Genomic DNA, 27,263 nt, shown 5'->3' with positions numbered 1-27,263 from the left:
AACTGGTTCTAAATCTTATCTCTCTCTCCCTCTCTCAGACTCAAGGTTATGCCCGGTACCAGACTCTTATCTCTGAGGTGTTTGCTTGGTCAACAGCAAAGTTTGCCTTGGACCATGACTGTGCCTGGTTGGATGTGAATGTCTGCCTCTCTTGATTTCCCACAGGTATTGTGGCTCCTGATCTTAGATGGGGAGGGCTTTGCTGAGGGCACTGCAAGTTCAGAGACCCATTTCTGAGCCCAGCAATGTGGCCTCGGGCCCTGCAATGGCTCTCCCCTAGCCCCCAGCTTCAAAGGGGGCTGCAGCAGAGTCACCCAGAAAAGCAGCTTCTGGGCTCTGTCCTGTCACCTCAGGCCCGCGTCCTCAGGGTCTCTGGCTTTGGCCGATGTCTTGCACCCGCATCGTTCTGCAGTCACCACCGAGACAGCCGATGCAAGCACAGGACCCGCGGCCAGCAGCCCCCTTCCGTGCCTTTCACAGCCTCTCACTGGCTCTCTGCAGTGCCCACAGCCCGTCCCCGCGGGCGCTACCTCTCTGCTTCACCAGCGCGGGCTCACCGATCCTGCTGATGCGTCAGGAACATGGCAGCTATTCTTAGCCCCCTTTGCTGACAGGAGAGCGAAGGGGAAGGAGAGAGAGCGAGCACTGTGCTCACCACACCTGTCACTGCGCCTCATCACCTGAATCCAGGAATTCGGAGAGAGCCTTGTTCTCATCTGTTTGCTTCCACCTCATTTTGGGGACATGTCTATCTTTCCAGAAACTATATGAAAGAGGGAAGGATTCGAATGTCTAAATCGGAGCCAGAAAGGATGCGGAAATGCTGCAATTCTTAACTGCAGAGATTCTAGAAGGGACAACATGCAGCCCACCTGATCTTGCCCCCAATCTCCTCTCTGTTTTATGACCTCAGGGGGAAAAAATCTGCAAACACAGATTTCTTCCCCTCACCCCCTTTGGCTGCCCTGACCAGTGCATTTCCAGACTCCCAGCCACAGGAGAGTTGGAAGTTTGGAGGCCACGTATTCACTTGTCAGTGCCTACAGCCTTGGAGGGAAAGAGGGCCATCTCGTCTGGACAGATAGCTTCTCTGTGGCCGTGCTGTGGTCCCCATGTGCCAGACACTGAGCACCGAAGAAGCAAAAAAGACAAATCCTTTCCCAAAGGGCTGACAGCATGAAGGGATGATGGAAAAGCACGTGCTGACGGAGAACAGCTCTCCGTCCAGCGTGGCCTCAAACTCCCTGTGACCTTGGGCAAGTCATCTCCCCTCTCTGAGCCTGTCCCCTTACATCCCAAAGGAGAAGGGCCAGGGGGTGCTGAGAGCAGCGCTGCAGCTCTGATGGGCTGTGATCCTACCTGACTCACTCCTGCATTCTGTTACTTCCCCTTTTGGATGGAGGGGAAAGCTTCGGAACAGCTTAATAGTTGAAGCATTTTGTCCTCGGCTACATTTCTTTAGGGAGTGGAATGTGGATTCAGGGTCCAGTTGCCTATTTCTTTTCAAGCTGAATGACTGACTGCCTTAGGTCAGCTGTTAACAAAATGGGGTCAGAGTCATCATTCCATTCCACAGGCTTTCTGATTCTCCCTGTGAGCTGCCAGCTCCCCCTCATCCCTCCCTTTATATGAGGAGAAACAAGGCCCCGAAGGGGTGAGGCTTGACTCCATACTAGAAAGATAATGGCAGTGTTTGTGAATGAACCTCCCAAGCACATGAATTGGTTCAATAACCTAGACTGGGACCTGGGCTTCACTCTCCAATCCTAACCAACAGCTCTTCTTTACACTGGAGAGAGCAACTGCTTTCCTTTTTGACAAGTTGGCTCAAAAGGAAGGATGCAAAAAAAGAGGTGTCAAGACGTCTTACTGTTCAGCTTGTGACCCACAGAAGGACAGGGGCCAGATAGTCTGCGCTGTCACCACCCCTCAGGGAGGGCCCCGGATGGGAATGGACCCGGCCTTTGGTCTTGCTAAATGATGTCTTCTGTCACATGACCAAGGACCTCAGCAGATTCAGGTCAACTACTTACACCTGGGTCACATCACCATCCAGAGCCTGGGCATGAGGGGCTGGTCAGGATGACCTTCAGGAAACCTGATGAGGCAACACTCTCCACTGCCCATTTTCTCCTGAAAGGCAGGGGCCTCTGGCTCTCGTCTCCTAGTGTTGATTTCCAGCTCTGATGTGTCCCTCGCCTGTGTGGCTCTTTAGAAAATGACTTCTTACACACACAGGTACTTTCGCACACACATCTACATGAACCAGTCTGAGAGTCTATAACCCATTGCCAAGCACAGAGCCTGGCCTATGGTTAAATGCTCAATGAACTTCTGTTGAATAAAGGCAGCCCAAAAGAATCTAAGCAAAACGTGAACAGGGGTATTTGTAAATCCCTGAGCTTGTCAACACCAGGAGACAGCACCGCATCATGGTATTTGGACCATATCATACTGAACATCTCCCCCAACCTCCCACATAAATGCAATCCCACAGCAGCCCCAGCAGGCCCCCACCGACCCGACCTCACTTTGAACTGTCCCTCCCCTGGTTCTCTGTTGGAATCATTCCCACTGTTGGGATGCCTCCCCCACATACTTCTTCCCCTGCTGAAATCTACCCATCCTTCAAGGCCTCACTCCATGCCATCTCCTCTGTGTAGCCTCAGACTGACTCTGAGTCTGAAAGTCAGAATTGTTTTCTCTCTCCTTTGTCCTCTCAGCAGACTATGACCATGATATTATATTTTATTTGGGCTCTCTACCAGCCCTTGCAATAATATCATTGCCAGTGCATATCTCTGTCCAGCCCTGCCCTACCCATCCCTTGCTAGGTGCCTCTGGGTCTCTCCCAAGGGCCAATGCAGCCTTGCACACTGTGAATGTTTATGGAGGATGCCCATCTAGGTGCAAAGGCTCTGATGCTCCCAGGGGCATCGCTTGCATTCAGCAAAGCTGCCGACAGTCTCGGGCCGGCTGGTGGGAAGCACCTGCCAGGCCCAGCAGCTGCACAGGCGGGGCAGCATCGAGGCCCTGGGCTGAGGGGCGAGCCCGTCCTTACTTGGCATAGGCTTTCTCCAGCAGGCACGGCCAAAACTCTTGGTTGTTGAGAGGATGCACAAAGAGGTACTTCCCGTTCAGGACAGGCAGGCGATCATCAACCACCACTTCCACCCACTGGCCACACTGCCAGAACTGGAAGAGAGATGAATACATGGCTCAGTAGCATTGGGGTAAGGGAGCTCCTCAACCCGCAACCTGTGTCAGAAGATAACCACCGTCACCGCATGACCTCCACAAGGCAAAATGAACGCTATCCAGAACAAATCTCAGCCCACGTTGATGGACAAGGGATGCCATCTCCACTGGCAGATGGAGAAAATGAGTCACAGACCAAGTTAGTCAAGGAGAATACAGCACAGCAGAGAGGAAGGAGACTTAGGTTCTAGCCTGACTTTGCTCCTAACTCTGGCCTCGTTTTGGCGAGTCCTTTGTGAGCTCCGAGCAGGAGACTCTCCTGGTGTAGCCAGGCACAGAAGGGCAGTGGGGAAAGCAGATGCTGAATGACAAAGCAGAGTGGCAGATACAGATGCTGTCATGGGGAAGGAGAGCCTGCTGGGAGCTGAAGGCTGGCGGGGGGAGGCCGGGCTGGGCAGGTGGAGAAGAGGCGGGAAAGGCATCCCAGATGGCAGGACAGCGTGGGCGAAGGCCCAGGGGCCGCAGGATGAGCAGTGCACAGGAGGACTGAGCATTTACAGCCTCGCTCTGGCCCTGCCATCAGAGCAGCAGAAATGACACCGGCTGGCGCTGCTACTGCTAAGAGCACAAATGAAGCAGATGTTCCTCTCCAAAACAGACTGCTTTAATCCTCAGCATTCAACTCTTAATGGTTCACCCAGGACATCGCCAAATGAGGAAAATCCATAATACAGCCGGCCTTTTGGAGTCTCTTCTCTGGTCTCTCCTGTGCTGGCTAAGCAGCAGGGCTTCTGGCTTCAGGCCTGAGCCTTGATGAAGGCAAGTCTCCGACAGGTGGGCTCAACATAAACCTGGGTGGATGCGATCTATCATCTGCGTGGCAATAACAGGAAGCCATCCACAGGGCCTTTTCCACAGCTGGATGTCCCAGATGTCGGGCCTGAGAACGCACTTACAAAGCAGAAATGGAGACCAAGATAGAGGTGCCAGTGGAGACAAATCAAAGATGTTTTCATGGTCACTAATGAACCCGGGCGCTGCGGTCAGTTCTGGCACCGCAGTGGATTCGTGTCCCTATTGCAATGAAGATGCATCGGTGGGTGAAGTCGAGAGCCAGCAGGGATGTTATTAGAAGGAGATCGTGAAATGTGGCTGAAGCGCCAAGGAAAGCGAATTCCAGCTCTTAGCAGAGGGCCCTGGAAGGATAACCCAATCTGGATTTGGGTTTAATGGGCAAGCCAAGTCTGGTAGACAGTACCCAGTCAGTGGGAATGTGCCTGAGTCCTGGTTTTGTCTTTAGTTATCTGAGCAACAGACATTGGGTAACACACTGAATTCTCTGTGTCTCAGTGTCCTCATCTGTCAAATAGGGGTAAGAGTAAGAACTGCCTCCCGGGGCTGTAATTGGGATCAGATGAGACTGTGAAAGTGAGATCGCAATTTTGAAAGTGGAAACTGTTTTTCAATAACAGCCTTTCCATTCAGCACCTAAGACAGTGCCTGGAGCACAGTAAGTCATGCAGAATGAACGAGTCCTGGCTTGAAGGAGCTCCTCTGGTTGGTTCCCCCTTAGAAGTCACCCTTACCCCATCTTCCCACACTGATAATGTTGACAAACTTACTTCCCCTGTATCAGATATGATCATGCAGAGCGTGTCCTGCCTGGGCCTCAAGTTGTCCTAACCCCTATCACTCAGCCAACATTTGCAGCCCCGAGGCAGTGCAGACACAACTGAACCCTGCATCTTCTAGCTCAGTGGTCGGCAAACTGCGGCTTTCGAGCCACATGCGGCTCTTTGGCCCCTTGAGTGTGGCTCTTCCACAAAATACCGACTTCTGCGCATGGGCCATGAAGTTTCAATCACACTGTACGTGCACGCCCGCACATAGTATTTTGTGGAAAAGCCACACTCAAGGGGCCAAAGAGCTGCATGTGGCTCGCGAGCCGCAGTTTGCTGACCATGGTTCTAGCTCATTCTTCAGTGTGCTCCTTGGCCCAGCAGCATCAGCATTACCTGGGCACTTGTTAGAAGACCCAGGATGCAAATAACTGGACTTCAGGAGGAGAGAACAGGATAAAGGAGGATGCCCAGAAATAATGGAGGGAAATTTAGCTGAGCAAAAAAGGAGCAGGTCTTCAGGAAGAAAGGGCTTACTGAATTCCAGTCAAAATTGATTTTAAAAAGGCATCATCTGGACATATTCCAGAGAAATTTCAGAAAACCAAGGGGAGAAAGAGCCTCTTATTAATTTGTAGTCTGAAAGAACCAGTTACATACAAAGTAAGAGCATAGATTAGCACTGGATTTTTTCTTCTGCAACATAGGACCCTATAAGACAATGGAATAATGTTTATAGAGTCTTAAGGAAAGGGAATGTGATCCAAGAATTCTAAACTCAATTGCAATATCATTCTTAAGAAAGAGCAAATAAAATACACTTATGCCATCTGAGAAAATTATTCAAGGAACTATTCCTACCAAATGACGATGAAATGGGAACAAAAGTCTTCAATAAGAGGAAATGAAGGGTGAGAGAAACAATAGTGAGCAATAGGTTTAAGTAAGGTTTAAATTGTATAAGAAACATCAAATAGTGAAAATGAAATTGATAATGAAGGGATGAGCAAGGATATAACAGGGAAATGTAAATAGCAGGAAGCTGGAATAGCAATATGAATATCACATAAAGAGGAACTGAAGGCCCAAAGCATTACATGTGACAAAGAGGGATATATTTGTAAGCTTTATTTCACCAACCAGATAATAAGAATCTTCAGGCACTAATGAATATAGCAGGAAGAATATAAAGCCAGAATATCTGAAAGCATAAGAGGAACTCTCCAAACTAACTTTGGGGAACTTTATCACCTCTTTTAGAATTTGACAAATCACACAGACAAAAAATAAGCCAAGATAAAAGAGATGATTGTAGATTATACACTCCGCAAATGAAGCATTTACAAAAATGTGATGGACTTGACCATAAATAAAACTTCAATAATTTCTCCAAACATAGAGATTTATGGACTATATTTTACCATAATTTAATAAATCTAAAACTCTACAACCAAAAGATGGCCTCCCTATAAAATGTATTCAAAACTAAAATTACATTATATTAAAATTAATAAAAGTAAGATATTTTATATTGAAACCTATAGACAGAAATAAGATCTCAGAGGAAATTTTCTAGTCTCGAAGTTTTTATGATTAAAAAAAGACTAAGAATATTAAATGTGAGGATTCAGAAAATTTAAAAAACACAATAAAATTAACCAAGAGAAAATAAATGGGAATTAATGAAAATAACTAAAAGTAATTATATAAATCAAAGCCTTAATCATCTGGATCTGTTATGTATTTTACTTTCAAACAAAAGATAACCAGTGAATAACACCATTATTCAAATTATGTCAGATTAAAATACGTAAAGCTCACTGGGTTCACTTTAAAAAGTTAGTAAAACTCAAACATTTAAAAAAAAAACTAGACCCCAATTCTACATATTACATAGATGCAATAATTCTAATCAAATTTTTAAGAAATTAAATCCAACAGTGTATTTAAAGAACAGAGCACCAGGAAAATCTATAACTAAAATCCAGAGAAGGCAGGGATTTGCTCTTGTCACTCTTATTCAAAATTGTCAGGTACTAACTTCAGAGACAAGGCTCAAGGGCAAATAATTTCTATAAATATTAAAAGAAGAGACAAAATCATCTTTATTTGCAGAAAATATTAGAAAACTAAAAAATCCAGAGTCTACTAAAGAGAAAGGTTAGAACAAATAAAGGAATGTGGTCAGGTGGCTGGATAGAATTTAATACCTAATAAGGAGTGGCTTTTCTCTTTTCAGCAACATCTAGAAGTTAGAAATGAGGGGGAAAATCTCATTCACATGAGCTACAAACTGTAAAATATGTGAGACTACATTTACCAAGAAGGGCACAGCACCAATAGGAAAACAAAACCATAACATTTTATTGAAGGGTATAAAACTAGCTCTGAATAAATGGAAAGATAGACCATGCTTCTGGAATGAATCATTAACATAATAAAAGTGTAATTTTTTCCAAATTAATACATAAATTTATTGCTGCTCCACTTCCCCTCACAATGGCTTTTCTTTTTAATTGGACACAATGATTTTAAAGTTCTCATTGAAGAATAAATGTGCAAGAATTAGCAAGATATTTCTATATTTCTGAGAAAAGAATAATGAATAATGAAGGTGAAATCATCCTACCAGATGTTACAACTTATTCTAAAGCTACTGTGATAAAAATAACCAGATATGGCACCAACTAGATATAGACAAAACTTGATGATGTACAGGGTTCTTGATCAAAGACTCTTTTTTTCTTTTGGTGATTGCATCTGCCTTTAAAAAATATTTACATGAGGGCTCGCTCACTCATCCTCTCAGGAGCATGCCCATGCCTCTCCCTTCCTCCTCTTCTTCCCCCACAGTCACACATCTTCTAGCCTCTAAGGGACCCCAGGAGACTTGCCACCAGGGGAGCAACGGGCAGTGGCAGCTCGTCCTGGATTAACCCCCTGAACTTGTCCCCAAGGCCCCTTTTCTCTGATTTCTCAGTGAGCCGGAGCAGCCCCACCTAGGCTCTCTCCTGTTGCTTCTTCTATCCTAAGCCCTTCCTTGTTTCACCTTCCTCAGCTTTAATAAATGTGCTCTCAAAAGTAAATGAATAAATAATACAAAAATAAAAATAATTTACATGAGAACATTTTTACTCTCATCTTTCCCAGGCGTCGTCAGATCATGAGCTCACATCCTTTCTTGGAGCTATGCAATGTAACTAACACATAAGTTAGTGCCTGTTCCATCTCAGGATGCCAAGACAAGAGAATATTCAAAACAGCCATTCCCTGTGCTCAGAGAAAACCATGTGGGAGCATCCCAGCAGCACACATACCCAGAAACAGAAAATCCCTGCATACTGGTGGGAAAAGCTTTGGTTCATCAGGATCTTCTGCAGATGCTGTGGGTTCTGTGTCAAGGAGCCCAGTGCTGCCAGGAACCAGCAGTCTCCTGTAAGGGGACACACACCAAGTGTGAGAGGCTTACTGGAAGCCCCACACCATGCATTTCGCAGGTCTTTGTTACCAGAGTCCACATATGTCCTTCTGAATAATGCAATTTTTTTCTATCTGAGAGAGAATTGAAGGAAGGATTCACTGGAGCCAGTTCTAAGTAAGACAGAGGAGGAGCTGGTGGTGATGATAATGATGGAGGTGATGGTGGGGGTGATGGTGGTAGAGGTGATGGTGAGGGTGATTGATGGTGGAGGTGATGGTGAGGGTGCTTGATGGTGGAGGTGATGGTGGGGGTGTCTGATGGTGGAGGTGATGGTGGGGGTGACTGATGGTGGAGGTGATGGTGGGGGTGATTGATGGTGGAGGTGATGGTGAGGGTGACTGATGGTGGAGGTGATGGTGGGGGTGATTGATGGTGGAGGTGATGGTGGGGGTGATTGATGTGGAGGTGATGGTGGAGTGATTGATGTGGAGGTGATGGTGGGGGTGATTGATGTGGAGGTGATGGTGGGGGTGATTGATGGTGGAGGTGATGGTGGGAGTGATTGATGTGGAGGTGATGGTGGGAGTGATTGATGTGGAGGTGATGGTGGGGGTGATTGATGTGGAGGTGATGGTGGGGGTGATTGATGTGGAGGTGATGGTGAGGGTGACTGATGGTGGAGGTGATGGTGGGGGTGATTGATGGTGGAGGTGATGGTGAGGGTGACTGATGGTGGGGGTGATGGTGGGGATGATTGATTGTGGAGGTGATTGGTGGTGGAGGTGTTGGTGGAAGTGATGGTGGTTTGAGGGAGGTCAGGAGAGCGCCAGCCAGACTTTGGCAGGGCTGGTGGGCCAACTTGTCTTCTGATTCTCATTTTGCCAGAGATGCTCAGAACTAAAGTGACAGTGTCTTTTGTTGTCAGCAAATAGATTTGTGCTTTTCTTTGTTAATACTTGCTCAGCCTCTCCCTGTGTCAGGACCCCTCTAGCCCACACAGGGGTTCTCTCCTCTTCCCCCTTGAGGGCAATGAGGCCTTGAGTTTCTCCTTGGAGGTCATGGTGAGCCCTTTGAGCATGAGCATCATCCCCTTCTCCTGAGTCTTCCCTCCTTTCTCTTCAACGCAATCAATTATTTGAATGCCATCTTGTGTCAGGCACAGAAATGCCCTCAGAGAGGTCCCATCTTCACGTAGGGGAAGCTCTAACTGGAGGATTATTAGCTGCTGGGGGCTCTTCCCAACACTGAAACACAGGCTTCTATCCACTTAGCCCAAGACACCGTGATTCCATCAGGGGAAGTCCAGGTGCAGGCATAACTTGTAGGCAGGCATTTTAAGGATATAGTCTGTTCTTAGAAGAGTCTGATTGTGCTGTCTCCTAATTCCCTGTCCGCATTCCTCTCTCAGCCTGTCCACCCCCCCCCCCCCCCACTCCTGGGCTTCTGGCTCAGGGATTTCTCTCGGCCATTCCTGGTCCCGCCCAGTGGCCTTCTTCAAGGCAAGCCCTCTTAGCAACAACTTTGATCCATGGCTGTCTGGTGGGGGGGAAGGAGTCAAACAGCCCTGCATTCAAACCCAACTCTGTCACTTATTGTTTATGTGACATGAAAGACATGATTTTACTTCTTGGACCCTTTGATTTTGCATATATGTATAGAGTGGGGATGTTACCGGGCATACAGGAAACAGCACATGCACAGTATCTAGCACAGCATTGCAAAAGCTCAATGAACACTTGCTCCCCTTTCTCGGTCTCTCTCTCCTTCCCATCTTCTGGATGCGTCTCTCTACCCAGTGCTCAGACTAAATCCTGTGTCCATTTTCTCCCTTTCTTCGATAATGCCTCCCTGCAATGGCCCTGCACACCCATGGCTGAGCTGACGTGCAGGCTGCAGACTGGACATGGGCTGTCCATCTCCAGTAGCACTGAGGGGCCAGCCTCCCCTCTCAGCAGCTGGGACAGAGTTCTTAGGGTCTCCACATCTCCCTATCCAGAGGCTGACTTCGAGCAGCCTGCCCTGATCCACGGCCGGAAGAGAAGATGGTGAGTTCTTACCTGCATCCCCTTGCTGGATGTCAAATCTGCTCGCACCTTCCAGGATGAAATGAGGCTCTGCTTTACCCATCAATAAATCCTTAGGAAAGAGGGAGAAAAGCCATGAGCATCTTTCATCCCTCTATGTCCCAGAGTGGTACCCAAGACATCACTCACTTTGTCTTTGAGAAGTAGAGGTTAATTCTTAAACAGGTGCTTAAAAGTTCCCCTCATTCTTCAGGTTTTATTGCTATCAGGAAGGCAGCCGTCACCAGGGTGTATATGTAACTGTGAGACAGGCAATAAATACCTAAGCAACTGCATGAGGAGATAACATCAATAAGGTCTCAGGGTCCCCGCAACAGATATTCAGCCATCCTGGTCCTAACAGGCAGTGTTTTATGAAGAGGTTATAAATGAGAGAAAAAAAGAATCGGCGCCCTAACCGGTTTGGCTCAGTGGATTGAGCGCCGGCCTGCGGACTCAAAGGTCCCAGGTTCGATTCCGGTCAAGGGCATGTACCTTGGTTGCGGGCACATCCCCAGTGGGAGGTGTGCAGGAGGCAGCTGATCGATGTTTCTCTCTCATCGATGTTTCTAACTCTCTATCCCTCTCCCTTCATCTCTGTAAAAAAATAAAAATAAAAAAATAAATCAATAAATTAAAAAAAAAAGAATCGGATACATTTATTAGAGGAAACTTTTATAAACATAATAAAACTTTCCCGTGTGAAATGTTGTCTCTTAGAAGTCAGCCTGGGCCTTCTGGGCTTCAGGTTCAAGTGCAGCCACGTGCTGTTCAGGATGCAGGATGTGCACTACTCAGATCTTTGTTGGCTCCCTGACTGATTCTAGAAGATCCAGGCCCCTCATCCCAGGTGCCGTTACTCAGAGCCTAGTTCTTCCCCAGCCTCCAACACACACAGCGCCTGCTGGCCTCAGAGAGAGTCGCTGGAGGATGTGGCAGTGCTGCGATGTCTGGGAGAATTTTGGGAACTCGCAGCAAACATGAGGATGGTGAGAGTTCCCGAAGGGCTCCCTGGGTCCTTGGGGAAAACACTGGGTAAAGGTCTGGCTCCTGCCCCGGCCCCACCAGCTTGTAGGTTTGCCCCTGCTAGGAGTCGGTGGGACTATGCTCAGCATCCTCTCCCCGCAGCTCTGCCAGGAGTTCCATCGCACACGTTTGCGGAATTTGCTAACTGTGCCTGTATCATTTCTTTTCACATTGACAAATAAGTCCCCAGAGAGCAGGGCTGCAAAGTGGAAATAGATTCATTTGCTCAACAGCCATGAATGCGCGGAGTCCCTGCCTTGTGAGACCTGCCAGCCCTTTGTAAGCTACGTTTCCTGGTGGAGCTGCCAAGGGGCAAGCAAAGGTGTGCATGTCTGCAAACAGGAGGCCCCGCAGGCCTGTGAGGGGCCATGACTCACTGCACCACCTCCTGCCGCCTGTCCGCAAGTAACCAGCCCTCTCAGGTGGCAAGAGGGGCCCTGGGGCCCAGGCCCTGGGGTGGAGGCGCCACGCCCAACCCTCTGCTGCCCCCAGGGCTGGGCAGAACATGGGGGTCTCTCCCAACACAAGCAAGCAGGGCAAAGGTCTCTGCAGAGCTACGGAGGGAGCAACTCTTCCAGTTTCAAAGCAACTGGGGGCACTTGATGGACTTTACCTGCCCCGCTCCTACTGGAAAGGAAGGGAGGCCCCAGTGGAGGCCCGCTGCCAGGGAGCAGACGTTTAGACCTCCACTCATGGGAGCTGGGGAAGAGGAGCCATGCGGCTCCTGGACCAGGAACAAAGACAACGGTGCTCAGCTTTCTGACCCACCCCCAGCGCGCCTCTTCCTCACTGGTTCTCCTGCCCCCTCCCCCGCCCCCCCCCCCTCCAGTGATCAGCGGAGGAGGGGTGTGTGTGCTTGAGAGTCCGGTGAGAATCCTGCTCTGCGTTGCTCTCCGGTGGCCCTGAGCAACTTCCCTTCCTTTGCTCAGCCTCCGTTTTCTCGTGTGCAAAATGGGAGACTCCAACGATAAGGTGACCCAGGCACCGGCTGCCATTATCAGCCCTTCCGGAGGGCCAGGCGCTTTGTCCACGGGCTGTCTCCCAGCGGCCTGGCAAAGCAAGAGCCCTTCCCTTTTCCACGCGAGGAAGGAAGCGAAATACTTAGCACCGCGCCTGGCAGGGTATATGTTCAATAAATATTGATTCCCTCCGTCTGCAGTATTTGCAAACTTTGAAAAGCCATATTCATAGACAAACCCAGAACCTCAAATCCATTCATTATTAAGCAACATAGAATAAAAGCATGAATTCAGTAGTCGGCTCACAGATGTTAGAAAGAAAAAGACAAAAAGAGCCTGGCAAATACAGGAGGAAAGAAGTGATAAAAGAGCACAATTAGTGAATTATAAAACAGAGAAATCAATAGTGCAAGTAAATTGTTCCTTTTGGGCAAGAAGGCTTACACAGATCCAACCTTTGGCAAATGTGGTAGAGAAACCCAAATAAAAGTAGCAAAAATTGGGTTTTAGCAATTTAAAACATGAAGTAAGATTCTGTACTAATCCATTTAAAAGTACTAATGATTTTCTGATGAAAATGAACATTGCCCCAAATTATTCAAGTTAGTATATAACCCAAGAAGATCAATAACCTTGGAATAGTATTTTTAAATGACCCCAGAACATCTCCCCACCATCTCTGTAAAGGCTGCTAAGTACACATGATTTTCCTGCCGAGTTGTCTCAAACTTTCACAGACTAAACAATTCCAGTGTCACTTACAGTTTCATTGTTTAAATAAAAGGTTGGAAGAAGAATCCTGCCACCATTTATTCTAAGAAGCCAGCACAGCCTGGAGGCCCAAACCGAGAGAGAGAGAGAAAAAACACAGAAGCACACACACACCAGGCTGATTAAACTCATGGAAACACATGAAATAACATACCCAGCCAATAATCTACTATAAATGACAAGACTAACCCACCCTCAAGTAGGGTTTTCCATAGAAATTTGCCAGGGTGGTTTCATATCAAGATATCCAATGATGGAATAAAAGTATTTACATGGGCCAAAGAGGAGACAATTTATATCCTTCCATGAAGGCATTTGATAAATGCACAAGTTTCTCTGATTTGCCCAGGTAATAAAAATAAAAAAACCAAAATTTTAGCTAATTAAGAACAGAAAGGTATTTTAATGTTATAAAAACTAAATGGCAATTATTTTCAATAAAAAGTCCATAGTCAACATCAATCAACTTTGGGCACATGATCAGCATCCAAGTCCCCTGACCTCTGAGCTGCCTGTTCCTTCCCCACCCTGGGCTTCCATGGGTGCTGGAGGGTCTCAAAGGTAGGAAGAGGCAAAAGTAGACTAAGAAGTGTTCTCATCTGCTGGGCTGACCTCCTGGGACAAGGCCCACAGAGAAAATGGGTAAAGATGGCTGGGAGGATGATAAGGCGCTGGCTCCCGGCAGTCCCCCTGTCTCCAGCTGGACCAGGAGCACAGGGCAGTGAAGTCACTGGCAAGGATCAGAGCGTCCACCCCGGGCGTGACTCAATCACCACGGGCTCGCGGGCGTGGGGACTGCTAGGTCCCCCCTCCTACAGCTTGGATTCAGCAGGTCATCCAGAGGCAGAGCCCAGGATTGACAGCTCCTCAGGTGAGTCCCCGCGCGAGGCCCAGCGAGCAGGTGCAGAGAAGCAGAGATTTGTTCCAGGGACCACAGGAAGCAGCTGGAGTCGGGCAATCTGCCTCCCGGTGCCTGGCTCTTCCCCAGGGACCACACCAGCAGGCAGGGGCTTCATGACTTTGGTGTTTCCTGATTCTGTGAGGCAGACTGGGCACTGAAACACCCATTTGTGCAGAAGAAAACTGCCATGGTTGACTTTCTGTGTCAGCTTGACTGGGTCACAGGTACTTGGCTAAACCCCATTTCTAGGTGGGTCTGGAAGAGTGTTTCCAGATGACATTAGCATGTGAATCAGTGGATTTGGGAAAGCAATTGCCCTCCCCAGTGTGGATGAGCCTCACCCAATCCCGAGAAAATAAAACAAAAGGCAGAGGAAGGGAGAACTGCCCTTCTCTGACTGACTGCTGAGCTGGCACATTGGCGTTCTCCTGCCCTTGGATGGGGAATTACACCATCTGCTGCCTGGTTCTCAGGCCTTGCCTCTCAGACTAAACTACGGCACTGGCTTCGCTGGGTCTCCAGCTGGCAGATGGCAGAGTGTGGGACTTCTCAGCCTCCGTGACCACGTGAGCCAATTTCTCAGAGTAAATCTCCCAATAGGGAATATGGATATATTTCCTATTAGTTATATGCTACAGGATATACATTAGTTCTGAATTGTGGAGCTCTTTCTCAATGCAAAGTGTGGGGCACCCCCTGTTACATTAGGGATGCCAGAAACTCACATAACACAAAAGTCCCTGGAGTTTGAGAAACTCCCCTCCCTGGAGCGGCACCAAAGCCCCACTCTCCCGCATCGTTTCTGGAGGGGTCTCTTCCAATGGGACATCACTGGATCTATTTTCGACAGTGATTCCTGCATTCTTTTCAAAGGCTGCTCAGGCACGTCCCCAGACGGTGTGCTGCTCTCGCATGAGGGAACGCCAGGCTTAGCACACGGGCGTTTAGACACAGGCGCTTTCAGAGGGTGGCCAGAGGTCAGGCTGGGCCTGGTGGCAGCGTCACTCCCTCTTCTATTTTCTCTAGGAAGACTGGCTTTATTGGCATCAAAGTTCTTCCGCTCAATGGCAACTGTCTGTTGGCATGTTTACTTTGTCTCACCTTCTGTTACTTGTTGCTTTTACAACTTACACTCATATCTCCACTTTATGGAAGAACTCATTTTGGTCCCAAGGTGAATTGTTCTTAGTGAAGGATCCTTTCAGAAGCTCTGCTCTGGTTCCTGGGAAGAAGAAAGTTGCTGCCTGGGCAGGCAGTGCTGCATTCTGGGATGGCCACGGGCCAGAATCCACAGTGGGGCTGGGTGTTGCGCTCCGAGCGCCCATCAATGTGGTTTGGGCCCATAGCCCATTCTTCAGTTGAGAAGTGAAATGTTTTTCACTAAAGAATGGGGACAGTGGTGAAATTTTAATCCCTCAACCTGACATACACTGGTGACTCTGCTGTGCTCTCCAATAAGGTACATTAAATTAAATTCACTTAAACAGAATAAAATGAAAACTTCAGAACCTCAGTCACACAACCCACATTCCAAGTGCTGAACAGCCAGATGTGGCCAGTGGCTGCCGTAATGAACGGCACAGAACGAACCTTCCCATCCTCACGGAAAGTTCTATTGGGCAGTGCCGACCCACTGAACAGGGATGATAATGTTGACTCACGGGGCTGCCGTGGCAATGAAATAAAAAGTGCTGTGTAAAGTGCTTAGATTAATATGTAGCCCGTGTACAAACTTGATAAATGGGATTTTTTTAAATTATTATTATCCATGAAATAAAGAAGAACAAAGGAGACAAAGTAAGACACATGGAAAGCTCTGGGAAGTACTATACTGCCAGTTGCGATAAGAAACACAAAGATAGATGACATATTCACATATACATTTTAAAAGAAGTGCTGGAATGAAAAAGATGAGCCCCTGGTAGAAGAGGAATGGGAATAGACTGCATTTGGCCCCTGGTGCCTCTATCCTGGGTTCCTGGAACGATTCTTTTTTATTTTTTAATCTTCATTGTTGAAAGTATTACATATGTCCCCTTTATCCCCCACTGACCCCCTTCTAACCAGCCTCCACGCCCGCCCAGGCCTTCGCCACCCTATTGTCTGTGTTCCCTGGCATGATTCTGTGTAAGTTATTTCACTTTTGTTTGCCTACGTTTCTCCTTGACCCCCAAAGACATCACAAGTTGAGATGCTGCTGGAATTAAGATGACGAGAAATTCTCAACCCTTTCTAAACAGACGTTATAAATTCTTAAACACTATAAATGTGGTCTCACATCTATTCCCAGCACCGCATGAAAAAAGGAAACACATTCAAAAAGAATCTCAGCCTCTGAAAATAACCCAGACAAAACAATATTTAACCCTTCCAAATGTTAAGCAGAGTTCTCTGGTCAGCCCTCCTTAGGAGGGGAAGGCCTGAAGAAGAGAGTCATTGTGGGGACTTGTTGCTGCTGGCTGGGAAGATGGGTCCTAGAAGGCTGGAGCACCCCATCTTTCTTTAAGCAGATCCAAGCCCCACCTGATCCCCACTAATCTCCCCCTTCCCTGAGGCTTCAAGTCTGTCCTGAGTTGGCACCCCCAGAGCTCTGTGTCGTGTTCTGTGTCACCAGAAAATGCCTTTTCTGGACAACCTAACGTGACTTTACTGAAAGTGCTCGATAGAGTGCATGGCATTTAATATGTGCTCAGTTATACTTGCTGATGTTACCATCATTAGCTTACTAGACATGATAGCATTGTCCCTTGTTTTAGGCTCCACTGGCTGCTTCTGGAAGCACAAACAGAAGCTTTGAGCACCAGGGCACTCACAGTGACCGTGACCTGGGCCTTTGCCATCAACAGTGGCCCTGATGAGATTATGAAAACATTAAGTTGGCTGAGCAATGTCCTCTGGAGCCTCACACCCTGAAACTGAGATGGTTCTGGAAAAACCAACAAGGCTCTCCTTGCTGCAAGGTGGAGTTAGTGGCCATCTGCTGGGGTGGGGGACGCAGAGGACTTGGAATGTTGCCCGGAAAGAGCTTCCTAATTTTCCCGCCGATGTCTAAAATCCTTTTGTAGGTGATCAGGTCTTTGCAAGATTGAAAATACAAATAAAAGTGAGAGAGGCGAGCCAATTATTTAAATTCATCCTATTGTACAAGTGACTGACATGGTAGCTTCCCTTTGAGTAAATTCTAACACATAAAAAGGAACAGGAGATAAAGACAGTCATACCTAAAGAGAATAAAGACTGATGACAGGCTCAATTATGGAGACGGAAGAGACCTCAGAGACACTCTTCACACCTATGTCTTCCCATTTTTCAGGTGAGAATACCGAGGCAGGTCATCTAGTGATGTGCTCAGTGTTAGGGCTGGGTTAGAACTCAGGGGTCCTGAGGGGCCATGGGAGGGACCATGGTGGGCTGGCTCAGAGGGCCTAGGAGGTGGGTGTGTGCCTGGGGGGCTCACTCACCTTTGGGCGCTCCCACTGCAGGCTGGAGAGGTGTTTTCCCTGGAGCAGCAAGGGGCCTATGGAAGAAATCTCGGCAGGGAAGGTCTCATCCTCAAACAGGAGGCCTCTGCGTAGGCAACGATCCCGCAGGGTCTGAAAGTCCTGGCCCTTGAACTTGATGACGGGCATCTGGGATAGAGGCTCCAGAGCGTGTGCCATGACTCTCCTTAGAAGACCTCCAACGTCTTTTCCTTTGGGTGAGAAAAAAAGATAGTTTTAGAGATGAGCTGTCAAATCCTTCACACCATCGGATGTGAGCCTTGAAAGGACACTCATATGTCCACCCCCCACCCCCTTACAAGTGAGGGGACTGAGACCCAGATCAGTGCTGTCCCTGGTGACACAGCCAGCTGGTAGACGAGCCCAGACTGGAATCAGTCATCCTTCCTCTAGGTTCCATTTCAATCCGCTGTACCGAACAGCTTCTCAGTATGCTCTATGTGCACCAGAGACTACGGGGGTATTTGCACATTAATGAATATTTATTGAGTACTGACCTTGTGCCAAGCGCTTTCTGAGAGCTGGCAATCCAAAGAAAATACAACATGATCTTTATCCTCCAGGCGCTCATTATCAAGTGGGAAAGATAGATTAGACATTTCAACAACAACATTCAACATTCTATCATTCAACAGAAACTGTCTGTCTAATTAAAAATGTGTGCAAAGTCCTGTGGACATAAAGGAGTTATGAACTACCAAGGAGAGTCTGGGATGACTCTCCAACAGGCGGCGACCTTTGAATTGGGCCTTGAAGGAAGGAGAATTTGCCAGGTGGAGAAATGGCAGGTAGTAAAAAAAAAAAAAAAAAAAAAAAGGTCCCTCCAGGGGCCCTGAGTAGCAAGTGCAAGGAGGCTCAGGAGTTGGGTTAGAAAGGTCATGGGTGTTAGAGGAAATGGGAAGGGCTGGAGGGGTCATTGGGGTGGGGGCTGGGGATAGGGAGTGCTGGCAGAGATGGTCAGGAAGCTAGGTGGGTGCTAGCACACACAGACCCAGGGAAAGTTTCTGGATCTGCACATCCACATCTGTAAGCAGAGAGGAGGGAAAGACTGAAGAAAGAGGCTGGCCACTCATCTGGTAACGAATAGACTTTTTAAAGGGAAATTTACAGGAGGCATGCGTTGGGTGGCTGCAAGGCCAAATGGACCCTTGTGCCCCTTGGCGGGCACCAAAGAAGAATCTAGAGTAAAAGGGGGACAGTCACAGGGACCATATGAGGTTTCTACCAGGTACTGGAAATTACATGCTTGACCAGGTCAGGACCACAACCAGTTCCAGGAACCAGCACATAGCAGCAGGCAGTGGAGCGGTGCTGATGTGTATTAGAGTGAACTACGACCAGATAGTCTCTCAGGGAGGTTTGTGGAAAGCAACCTCCCTTTGACCCAGCTTATGGGACAGGAAGTGGTCACGGCATGGAATGGCAGACCCTCCCCACAGCTGAAAGGCTGGACTGGGAAATGCCTTCTACCTCACCAGCACCGCGGGGCCATGGAAGAGGTGGGTTGTGATCAGATCTACACATAGAATTGTGGAGCAAGTTGGAGGCCATGTAGGGGGTAGGTAGGGACGGAGAGAGGGTGGAGTCCAGGTGGCTGCTGCATTTGTCCATGGGAGAGAGTGTTCAAGGGTTAATAGTGAAAATGGTAGAGAAACAGGTTCCAGAGGGAAGGGGGAGGGAGGAACAAGAAAAGGCAGGTGGTGAGCATTCAAATGGGTTTTGAAGTTTGCTTCCTGCGCTCACCACCTGCTCTGCAACACTGAGTTAGACTCAAGCCTGTGAACTTGTTTCCTACCAGGACGCATTGATAACACCAACCTCCCAAGGCTTGTGGTGGTATTAAATGAGGTTTGACCTAACATACCAAGCAGAGTGACTGGCACTCAATAAATGGTGGAAACCTAATTTTCCTATAGAGATATCATGGAAGCCTGTTTGTTTGTGTTTTGTTTTTTGTTTTTTTGTTTTTTGTTTATTTGTTCAGGAGGCTACAGAGATAATTGACATCATTTACGAAAATAGGCATCATTTCCTCAGTCAGCGAGGCCACGTACTTCCATCTGAATCCTGAATCCACACTTATTAGTTGTGGGGCTTGGAAAACCTCCTTCGCCCCAAAAGCTGTGCTTTTTACGTTTTTTGACCAGCGTCTGTCTAGGTAGCACAAAAGTCCCCAAGGCCCACATGTCCTATCCATTCCCACTGCACAGTGAAAAGGAATCAGGTGATGCTGAAGCACGAGAGAGAAACATAAACAACTCATAGAAAAAAATTGCAAACTTCAAATAATAGCAATTTCCTTATAGTAACTTATAATAATAGTATGTTACAAATTATTTAAAACATAAATTCATAGGTACTGTGAAGTGGTACAGTACCTACATTTTTGGAGGGTATTATACACACAATTTCTAGCAAATGAGGTAAGAATTTACATTTGAACTATTAGGATGAACCACACGAAACTGTCATTTTTGTAGGTCAAGAAGGGTTGACTGGAGTCAGTTTCATATGGTTTAACCCAGTGGTCGGCAAACTGCGGCTCGCGAGCCACATGTGGCTCTTTGGCCCCTTGAGTGTGGCTCTTCCTAAGCCTTAGGAGTACCCTAATTAAGTTAATAACAATGTACCTACCTATATAGTTTAAGTTTAAAAGATTTGGCTCTCAAAAGAAATTTCAATCGTTGTACTGTTGATATTTGGCTCTGTTGACTAATGAGTTTACCGACCACTGGTTTAACCGAAGGTAAAAATGGTTGAAGACAGGCAATTTCATTTGGTTTAGCCCAATGGACATTTCAGTATAGTTCTTGAAAAATAACAGGTGAAAATATATGTCAATAGACCTCACCACTCTCTATAGCAGTGGTTCTCAACCTTCCTAATGCCGCGACCCTTTAATACATTTCCTCATGGTGTGGTGACCCCCAATTTCATTGTTACAAATTGAACATAATTAAAGCATAGTGGTTAATCATAAAAACAATATGTAATTATATATGTGCTTTCTGATGGTCTTAGGCGACCCCTGTGAAAGAGTTGTTCGACCCCCAAAGGGGTTGCGACCCACAGGTTGAGAACCGCTGTTCTATAGGGTTTAGAGAAGAGCCCACAACCAATAATATAAATAGTGGCAAAGCTGAAATGTCACGTAAGAGCAAGTAAACAGCAGTAGGTTTGAATGTAAATTCAAGACAAAGGCAGTGACGCCTGACAGTGGAGAGTTGTGAAAATTATGGGTCTTCAAGCTCTGCACATGCCTGGCGACCGTGGAACTGATATAGCATCGCCAAGCCACCCACCTCTCGGTAAAATATTGGATTCGAGTATGCGATAAACTCTAGCAATGAGCTCATTTTCGTTTATGAAAACCAAATGGTAGTTCCCCTTAATGACGCAATTACGGAGCAGTTACTAAGCAGCCTTTAATTGTCTACAAAATGAGTCGAAATAATTTGGCTTGACTTCTCCATCAGAATCTTGCAAAGGCTCTGCATCTGTCGGCCAGTTCCCCGGCCGCCCGCAGGGCCCTGACTGCCTGCTGACTTTAGGAACTGGTTGGCTTTAGGAATCCCGTTTTAAGACTCACTTTCCTCATTTATAAAGTGGCGATGGTGATAACATGCAGGGCCTAAAGTCGTGAGACTCAGATGAAACCGTGCTCGTTGAATACTTAGCACTGTGACGTGTAAATAGATAGTGATCAATACATGATGGTTATTAGTATGACTATCACCATTTTGACCACAAAGGGAATGTGCAGAAGCCCCACCCCTCTAACATGAGGCCTTGCTCTTATGAAGGACAGGCTGGGCTCAGAGGGGTCTGCAGGGGTGAGAGCCAGGGCCGAAGGATGGCATCCACTGAGCGCCCAGGTGGAAGGAGAAGGGTCCCGGGGCGGCGGGTGGGGGGTGGGGGGGGTAGGCCTGGGTGACTGTTGCTGGAGGAGATGGGCTGCTTTGTGAGGGAGAAGAATCTTGATGAGGAAAGAAAAGGCAGGAAGGAAGGGGAGCCCCCCACACGTGTGGACCTCACAGCTACCGGGTTCACCTTTCTCTCTGAACTACTTATGGCTTTGTCAGGGAACAGCCTGTAGGCTCGCTTAAAAAATTGTTGTTGTTTTTTTTCTTTTCAATTACAATTGACATTCAATATTATTGTGTATTAGTTTCAGACGTACAGCATCGTGGTCAGACAATCAGATACTTTACAAAGGGATCCCCCCGATAATTCTAGTACCCACCCAGCACCATACATTATTCCAATATTATTGCCTATATTCCCTATGCTGTACTTGACTATTTTGCAACCGCCAATGTGTACTTCTTAATCCCTTCACCTTTTCCACCCAGCACCCAGCCTCCAGTCCCCGGCCCCTCCCTCTGGCGACTGCAGGCTGTTCTCTGTGTCTGTGCGGACTCACTTTCTCAGGCGGCAGGATCTACAGGACTTGACGACATTTCACTTTTGTGTGCAGCAGAAAAGGCAAACCAATTTCCCTGCCTGTCACTTTAGGGAGGGCTTCGTGGCTTATTTCCTTTCTTCTCGATCCTGTTTGCCTCACTTTGCAAGATAAAAAAGGCAGAAGTTCAGCTGCCTTAATAAAAAAAAAGAGAGAGAGATGGAAGGTCTACCTGATATTCAGGATAAAAATCTGTCTTGCTGCTGGGTTATCTCTTGGGGCGAGCAATAAAAATGGCACAGGAAAAGCTAAAAAAAAAAACCACAAAAAAAACCCGGCAAAAAGAGTTGATAAAAAGTCCTTAATGTGAGAAGCTGCATGAGCTAATGAATCAAGACTCCGGAGGAGGACGAGAAGCCGGCGAGAGGCGCTTGGCAGGCTCTGCAGCTTGTTCTACTTCCCTCGGTGTCGATAAAATGAGTTCAGTTGAGTCCTTCCCTGTGCCTTCTGCTGGGTTGGGTGACTGTTTTAGTTGGCTGGGGCTGCAAAACAATACCACAGGCCAGGAACTTAGGCAAAGGAAGTGTATTTCCTTACAGTTCCGGAAGCTGAACGTCCAAGGTTAGGATGCCAGCATGGTCAGGCTTTGGAGAGGACCCTCTTCTTGGCTACAGTCTCCTTCTCTCTACGTCCTCACATGGCAGAGAGAGTGACAAGTGTCTCTCTTTCTCTTCTTATAAGGCCACAGCCCTCCTGGCAATTGGTGGTAAGAGGCCGAAAAGGGAGAGAGCCAGAGGATGCGGTCCTCTAATTCTGAGTAGAAACTTGCACGAGTCTTAGCCTAACCCAGTGGTCGGCAAACTCATTAGTCAACAGAGCCAAATATCAACAGTACAACGATTGAAATTTCTTTTGAGAGCCAAATTTTTTAAACTTAAACTATATAGGCAGGTACATTGTTATTAACTTAATTAGGGTGCTCCTAAGGCTTAGGAAGAGCCTCAAGGGGCCAAAGAGTCGCATGTGGCTTGCAAGCCACGGTTTGCCGACTACTGGCCTAACCCATCTGTACTGTGGCTGTGTGGCACAGGTCCAAACAGCATAGCAAAGGCTTAAAGGAATGAACTGAGATTTGACCACTGCCCACAGAAGATGAGCTAGAATGCATAGACAACTTAATTGATTTGATTGACTACATTTTTTTTTAAAAAAATCAACATTCTCCAGAGGATTCTAACAGAACACAGTTTAAACAACATAACACTCACTTTGCCCAATAGAATCCCAAACTATTCAAAATAAAAGAACTATGAGAATGTGACTCATTCTCAAGAGAAAACAATCAACTGGCAGGTGCCAATTCTGCAGTGATCTAATGTAGAAATGATAAGATAGTCTATATTGAGTGAAAATAAATTTCAGGAATAAAAGTGAAATAAAGCCACTCTGGACAAAGGAAAACTAAGAGAATTCATCATGCAGATATGCTTCAGAAGAAATGACCAAGGAAGTCTTCAATTTGAAGGGCAATCGTAACAGGGAATTTGGAATTTTCAGGAAGGATATATAGTAAATAGCTGAGTAAATATGTAAGACCATTTTCCCCCTTAAATTCTTTAAAAACACATATATGTGTTTAAAGCAAATATTATAATATTTTTTTCTGGAGAGGTTTCAATGTATGCAGATGTAATTCATATGACAACTATAACATAAAGGACAGTGGAAGGGGATTGAAGGGGTCTATAATGGTTGCAAGTTTTTTGTATTTTACATGAAGTGGTAAAATAGAGTGTGACAGGTTAGGTATGTGTATTATAATGCCTAGACAGCCACTAACAAATAATAAAAATAATATAGCCCAAACACCAATAGATATGTTCAAATGGATTACCAAAACATGTTCAAATAATCAAAAGAAGTCAATAAATGGGAAACAGTGAACAAACAAACTAAAAATCAGACATAAATCCAACCATATTTATCAATAATTAAATTAAATGTTAATTAACTCCAGTTAAAAGGCAGAGACTGATTAATAGATGGGTCAAATAGACTTCATAACAAAGAGTATTACCAGGAATAAACTGGGGCATTTAATATTGGTAAAAATTCATCACGAATAAATAAAAATCATACATGTGTAGACACCTAATAATAAAACCTATAAATGAACCAAAACTTAACAGAATTAAAGGAAAGAAGCACAGTATAGTAGGATATTTTAGCACTCATATTTCAGCAATTAGTAGACCAACCTGACAAAAAATAATCAGTAAAATCATAGAGCTGAATAACACTATAAATCATCTTGATATATTTGATATATATATGGCACTATACCTAACTGTCGAGTATACATTCTCTTCAATGTATGAGATACACTCCCCAAAACGGACAATATGCTGGGCCATAGAACAATATATTCCAAGGACTGAATCACACAGAGCATGCTCTAACTGAAACAGAGTTAAGATTAGAAATCAATGATAATATTTAAGAAAATCCCAAATATCCAGAATTAAACACTTCTAAATAATTCATGAGTCAAAGACGACATCATAAGGAAAATAAGAAAACCTAAAACAAGTAGAAGGAAGTAAATAATAAAGACAATAGCAGAAGTTAAAAGAGAAAGCAGTAGATAATTAACAAAGCAAAAACTGATTTTTTTTTAAAGATCCCCAAAATTGACAAACCCAGAGTCAAACTGGTCAAGGACAAAAGAGAGAATGCAAATCACCAACATCATCACCGATAAGGGCTTATCACCACAGAGCCTATATACATTGAAGGAGTGGGAAGAGACTACTATGAACAAACCAATGCAAACAAAATTGATGTTATAGAAAGTAGACAGATTTCTTGAAGAATACAATTTACCAAAGTTGATACAAGAGGAACAGAAAATCTGAATTACCCTGTATCTAATAAAGAAATGGAATTTGTTATTAAAAACCTTCCAAGAAAGAAAACTCTAGACCCAGATAGTTTCACTGTGAATTCTATTATACCTTCAAGGACAAACAAAACAAACTTCTTCAGAAAGTAGAGCAGAAGGGAAACATAGCTGAATGTATCACATCAGCATAACACTACCAATAGCACCTCATAAAGGAATCTTCACCCCCGCAAGAAGTACAGATCAACATACCTCATGAGCACAGATGGCAAATATACTTAAGAAAATGTTAGCAAATCAAATTTAATAATTTTAAAAGGAAAATAAATTAAATATATCAAGATCAAGTTGGGTTTATTTCAGAAATATACAGTTGGTTTAAGACTAAAAGAATCAACCAATATAATTACTATATTAAACAATATAATTAAAATTATTTGACAAAATTCAAAGTATATTTATGATAAAAACTTTCAAAAATCTAGAAAAAGTAAGTAACCTTAAACTGATGGGCATTTACGAAGTTCTTGCAGCTTATATCATATTAATGATAGAAGAGTGTATTTTTCCCCCTGATGATCATAATTAAGGCAAGGGTGTCCACTGTCAACACTTTTATTTATCATTGTACTGGAGGTCCTAACCAGTTCAACAGGAAAATAAAAGTCCAAAATATCAGAAAGAGGAAGAAAAATGAAATCTATAAAATAACTACTAGAACTAATAAATGAGTTTTGCAAAGTCACAAGATACAAGTTAATATAAAAATTAACTGACTTATTGTGTACTAGGAATAAAGAATAGAAAAATAGTAGCACCAGAAAAACTACTTGGGGGAAAAATGTCTAACTAAAGACATCATGATTTCAACACCAAAAACTACAAAACATTGCTGAGAGAAATTAAAGAAAACCTGAATAAATGGAGAGACGCATCAGACTCATTGATTGGAAGGCTTAGTATTGCCAAAATGGCAATTCTACCCAAATTTATACATAGATTCAATACAATCCTAATCAAAATTCTTTTTTAGAAATTGACAAGCTTATATAAACTTTATATAAATGCAAAGGACCTGGAATAACAAAAAGAAATTTTTTTAAGAAAAATTTGGAGGACTTAACCTGACTACAGTTCTTAACATAAAGCTATAATATTGGCAAATAGATAAATCAATAGAGAACTATATACAGATAGATCAATGGAGCAGAATCCAGAATCCAGAAATAGACCAAAATATATGGTCAATTAATTTTGGCAAAGTTTCTAAGGCAATTCAATGGGAATAGAAACATCTTTCAAAAAATGATGCTGGATCAACAGGATATCCATATGAAAAACAAACACACACACAAGAACCCTTACATATTATACACAAAAAGTCAAGTAAAAAAGATCATAAATCTAGAAATAAAAATGAAACACTTTTATGAGAAAACACGGGAGGATATACTTGCAAACTTGGGATAGATGAATTTGTAATGCCTATATCAGACAAAGGACGTGTATCCAGAATATACAACAAACTCCTATAAATCAATAACAACAGAAATATAACCCATTAAACATAAAAATAGGCAATAACCATGCCTACTTTAAAGTGCAATTGCATAAAACCGGGCAACATGAAAACTGGAACTTTCGCCTAGTTGGTGTGGCTCAGTGGTTGAATGTCGACTCATGCGCCAAGAGGTTGCTGGTTGCCTGGTTTGTAGGCTTGATCCCCAGTAGGGGTTATGCAGGGGGAAGCCAATTGGTGTTTCTTTCTCTTTCTATGTCTCTCTCTCCCTTCTTCTCTAAAATCAATATATAAAACGGAACTTTTATATTATTGGTGCATATGGAAAATGGTACAACCACTGAGTAGAATTTTTAGGCTTAGGATATGAACATACTCAACCTCACTAAACATGCCAAACTATTCTCTAAGGTTGTACCGAGTTTTCATCTCAATAGCAATGTAAAGAGTTCCCAGTGCTATATATCTTCACTAATGCGTGGTTTTGGCAGTCTCCTTATTTGTACCCATCTGGTGGGAATCAAGTGACTACTCCCTGGAATCCTAACTTATGTTTCCCTGATTACTGCTAATATGTTCATTCTTCATTCATATCCCCTTTCGTGCAAAATGAATTTCAGATCTTATGCCCATTTGTCTATTGAGCTGCTGTTTCTAACTGATTGGACACTTTCTTTACTCCAGATAGACATCTTTTGTTGGCCATATGTGTGGCAAAAATCTTCTACCGGTTGGTGACTTATCTTTTTACTTTCTTGGCAGTGTCTTTGATGAACAGATATTCTTCACTTTATACAAATATAAATGTGTTATGAATTTTTGATTAGAAGTTTAATTTTAATAAATTGAGCCAAATGTTAATTCTTATGGGAACCTAGTATAAGAAACTTTATTCATATTAAAAACAAACAAACACACAAGTTTTTAGGCTCGATCCCCAGTAGGGGTCATGCAGGAGGCAGCCAATTGATGTTTCTCTCTC

At 45.0% G+C, this 27,263-nt stretch overlaps 1 protein-coding gene across 1 annotated transcript in view; it reads right to left on the bottom strand.

Moving 5' to 3' along the window:
* Nucleotides 1-17,617, bottom strand: part of CAPN13 (calpain 13) — a gene marked incomplete at both ends in the record, with an annotated part of 43,996 nt that extends 26,379 nt beyond the window's left edge. The window contains 4 exons of the mRNA XM_081101342.1: nt 3,062-3,195; nt 8,135-8,250; nt 10,296-10,374; nt 17,420-17,617. Of these exons, the coding sequence (XP_080957468.1) occupies nt 3,062-3,195; nt 8,135-8,250; nt 10,296-10,374; nt 17,420-17,617 (527 nt within the window). The remainder of the gene's footprint in view (nt 1-3,061; nt 3,196-8,134; nt 8,251-10,295; nt 10,375-17,419) is intronic.
* Nucleotides 17,618-27,263: the final 9,646 nt, after the last annotated feature.

This window comes from Myotis nattereri (genome assembly GCF_964212035.1).
Source record: "Myotis nattereri genome assembly, chromosome: 10".
Lineage (NCBI taxonomy): Eukaryota > Metazoa > Chordata > Mammalia > Chiroptera > Vespertilionidae > Myotis > Myotis nattereri.
Note: the sequence above shows the minus strand (reverse complement) of the source record. Positions and strands in the feature narration are given on the sequence as shown.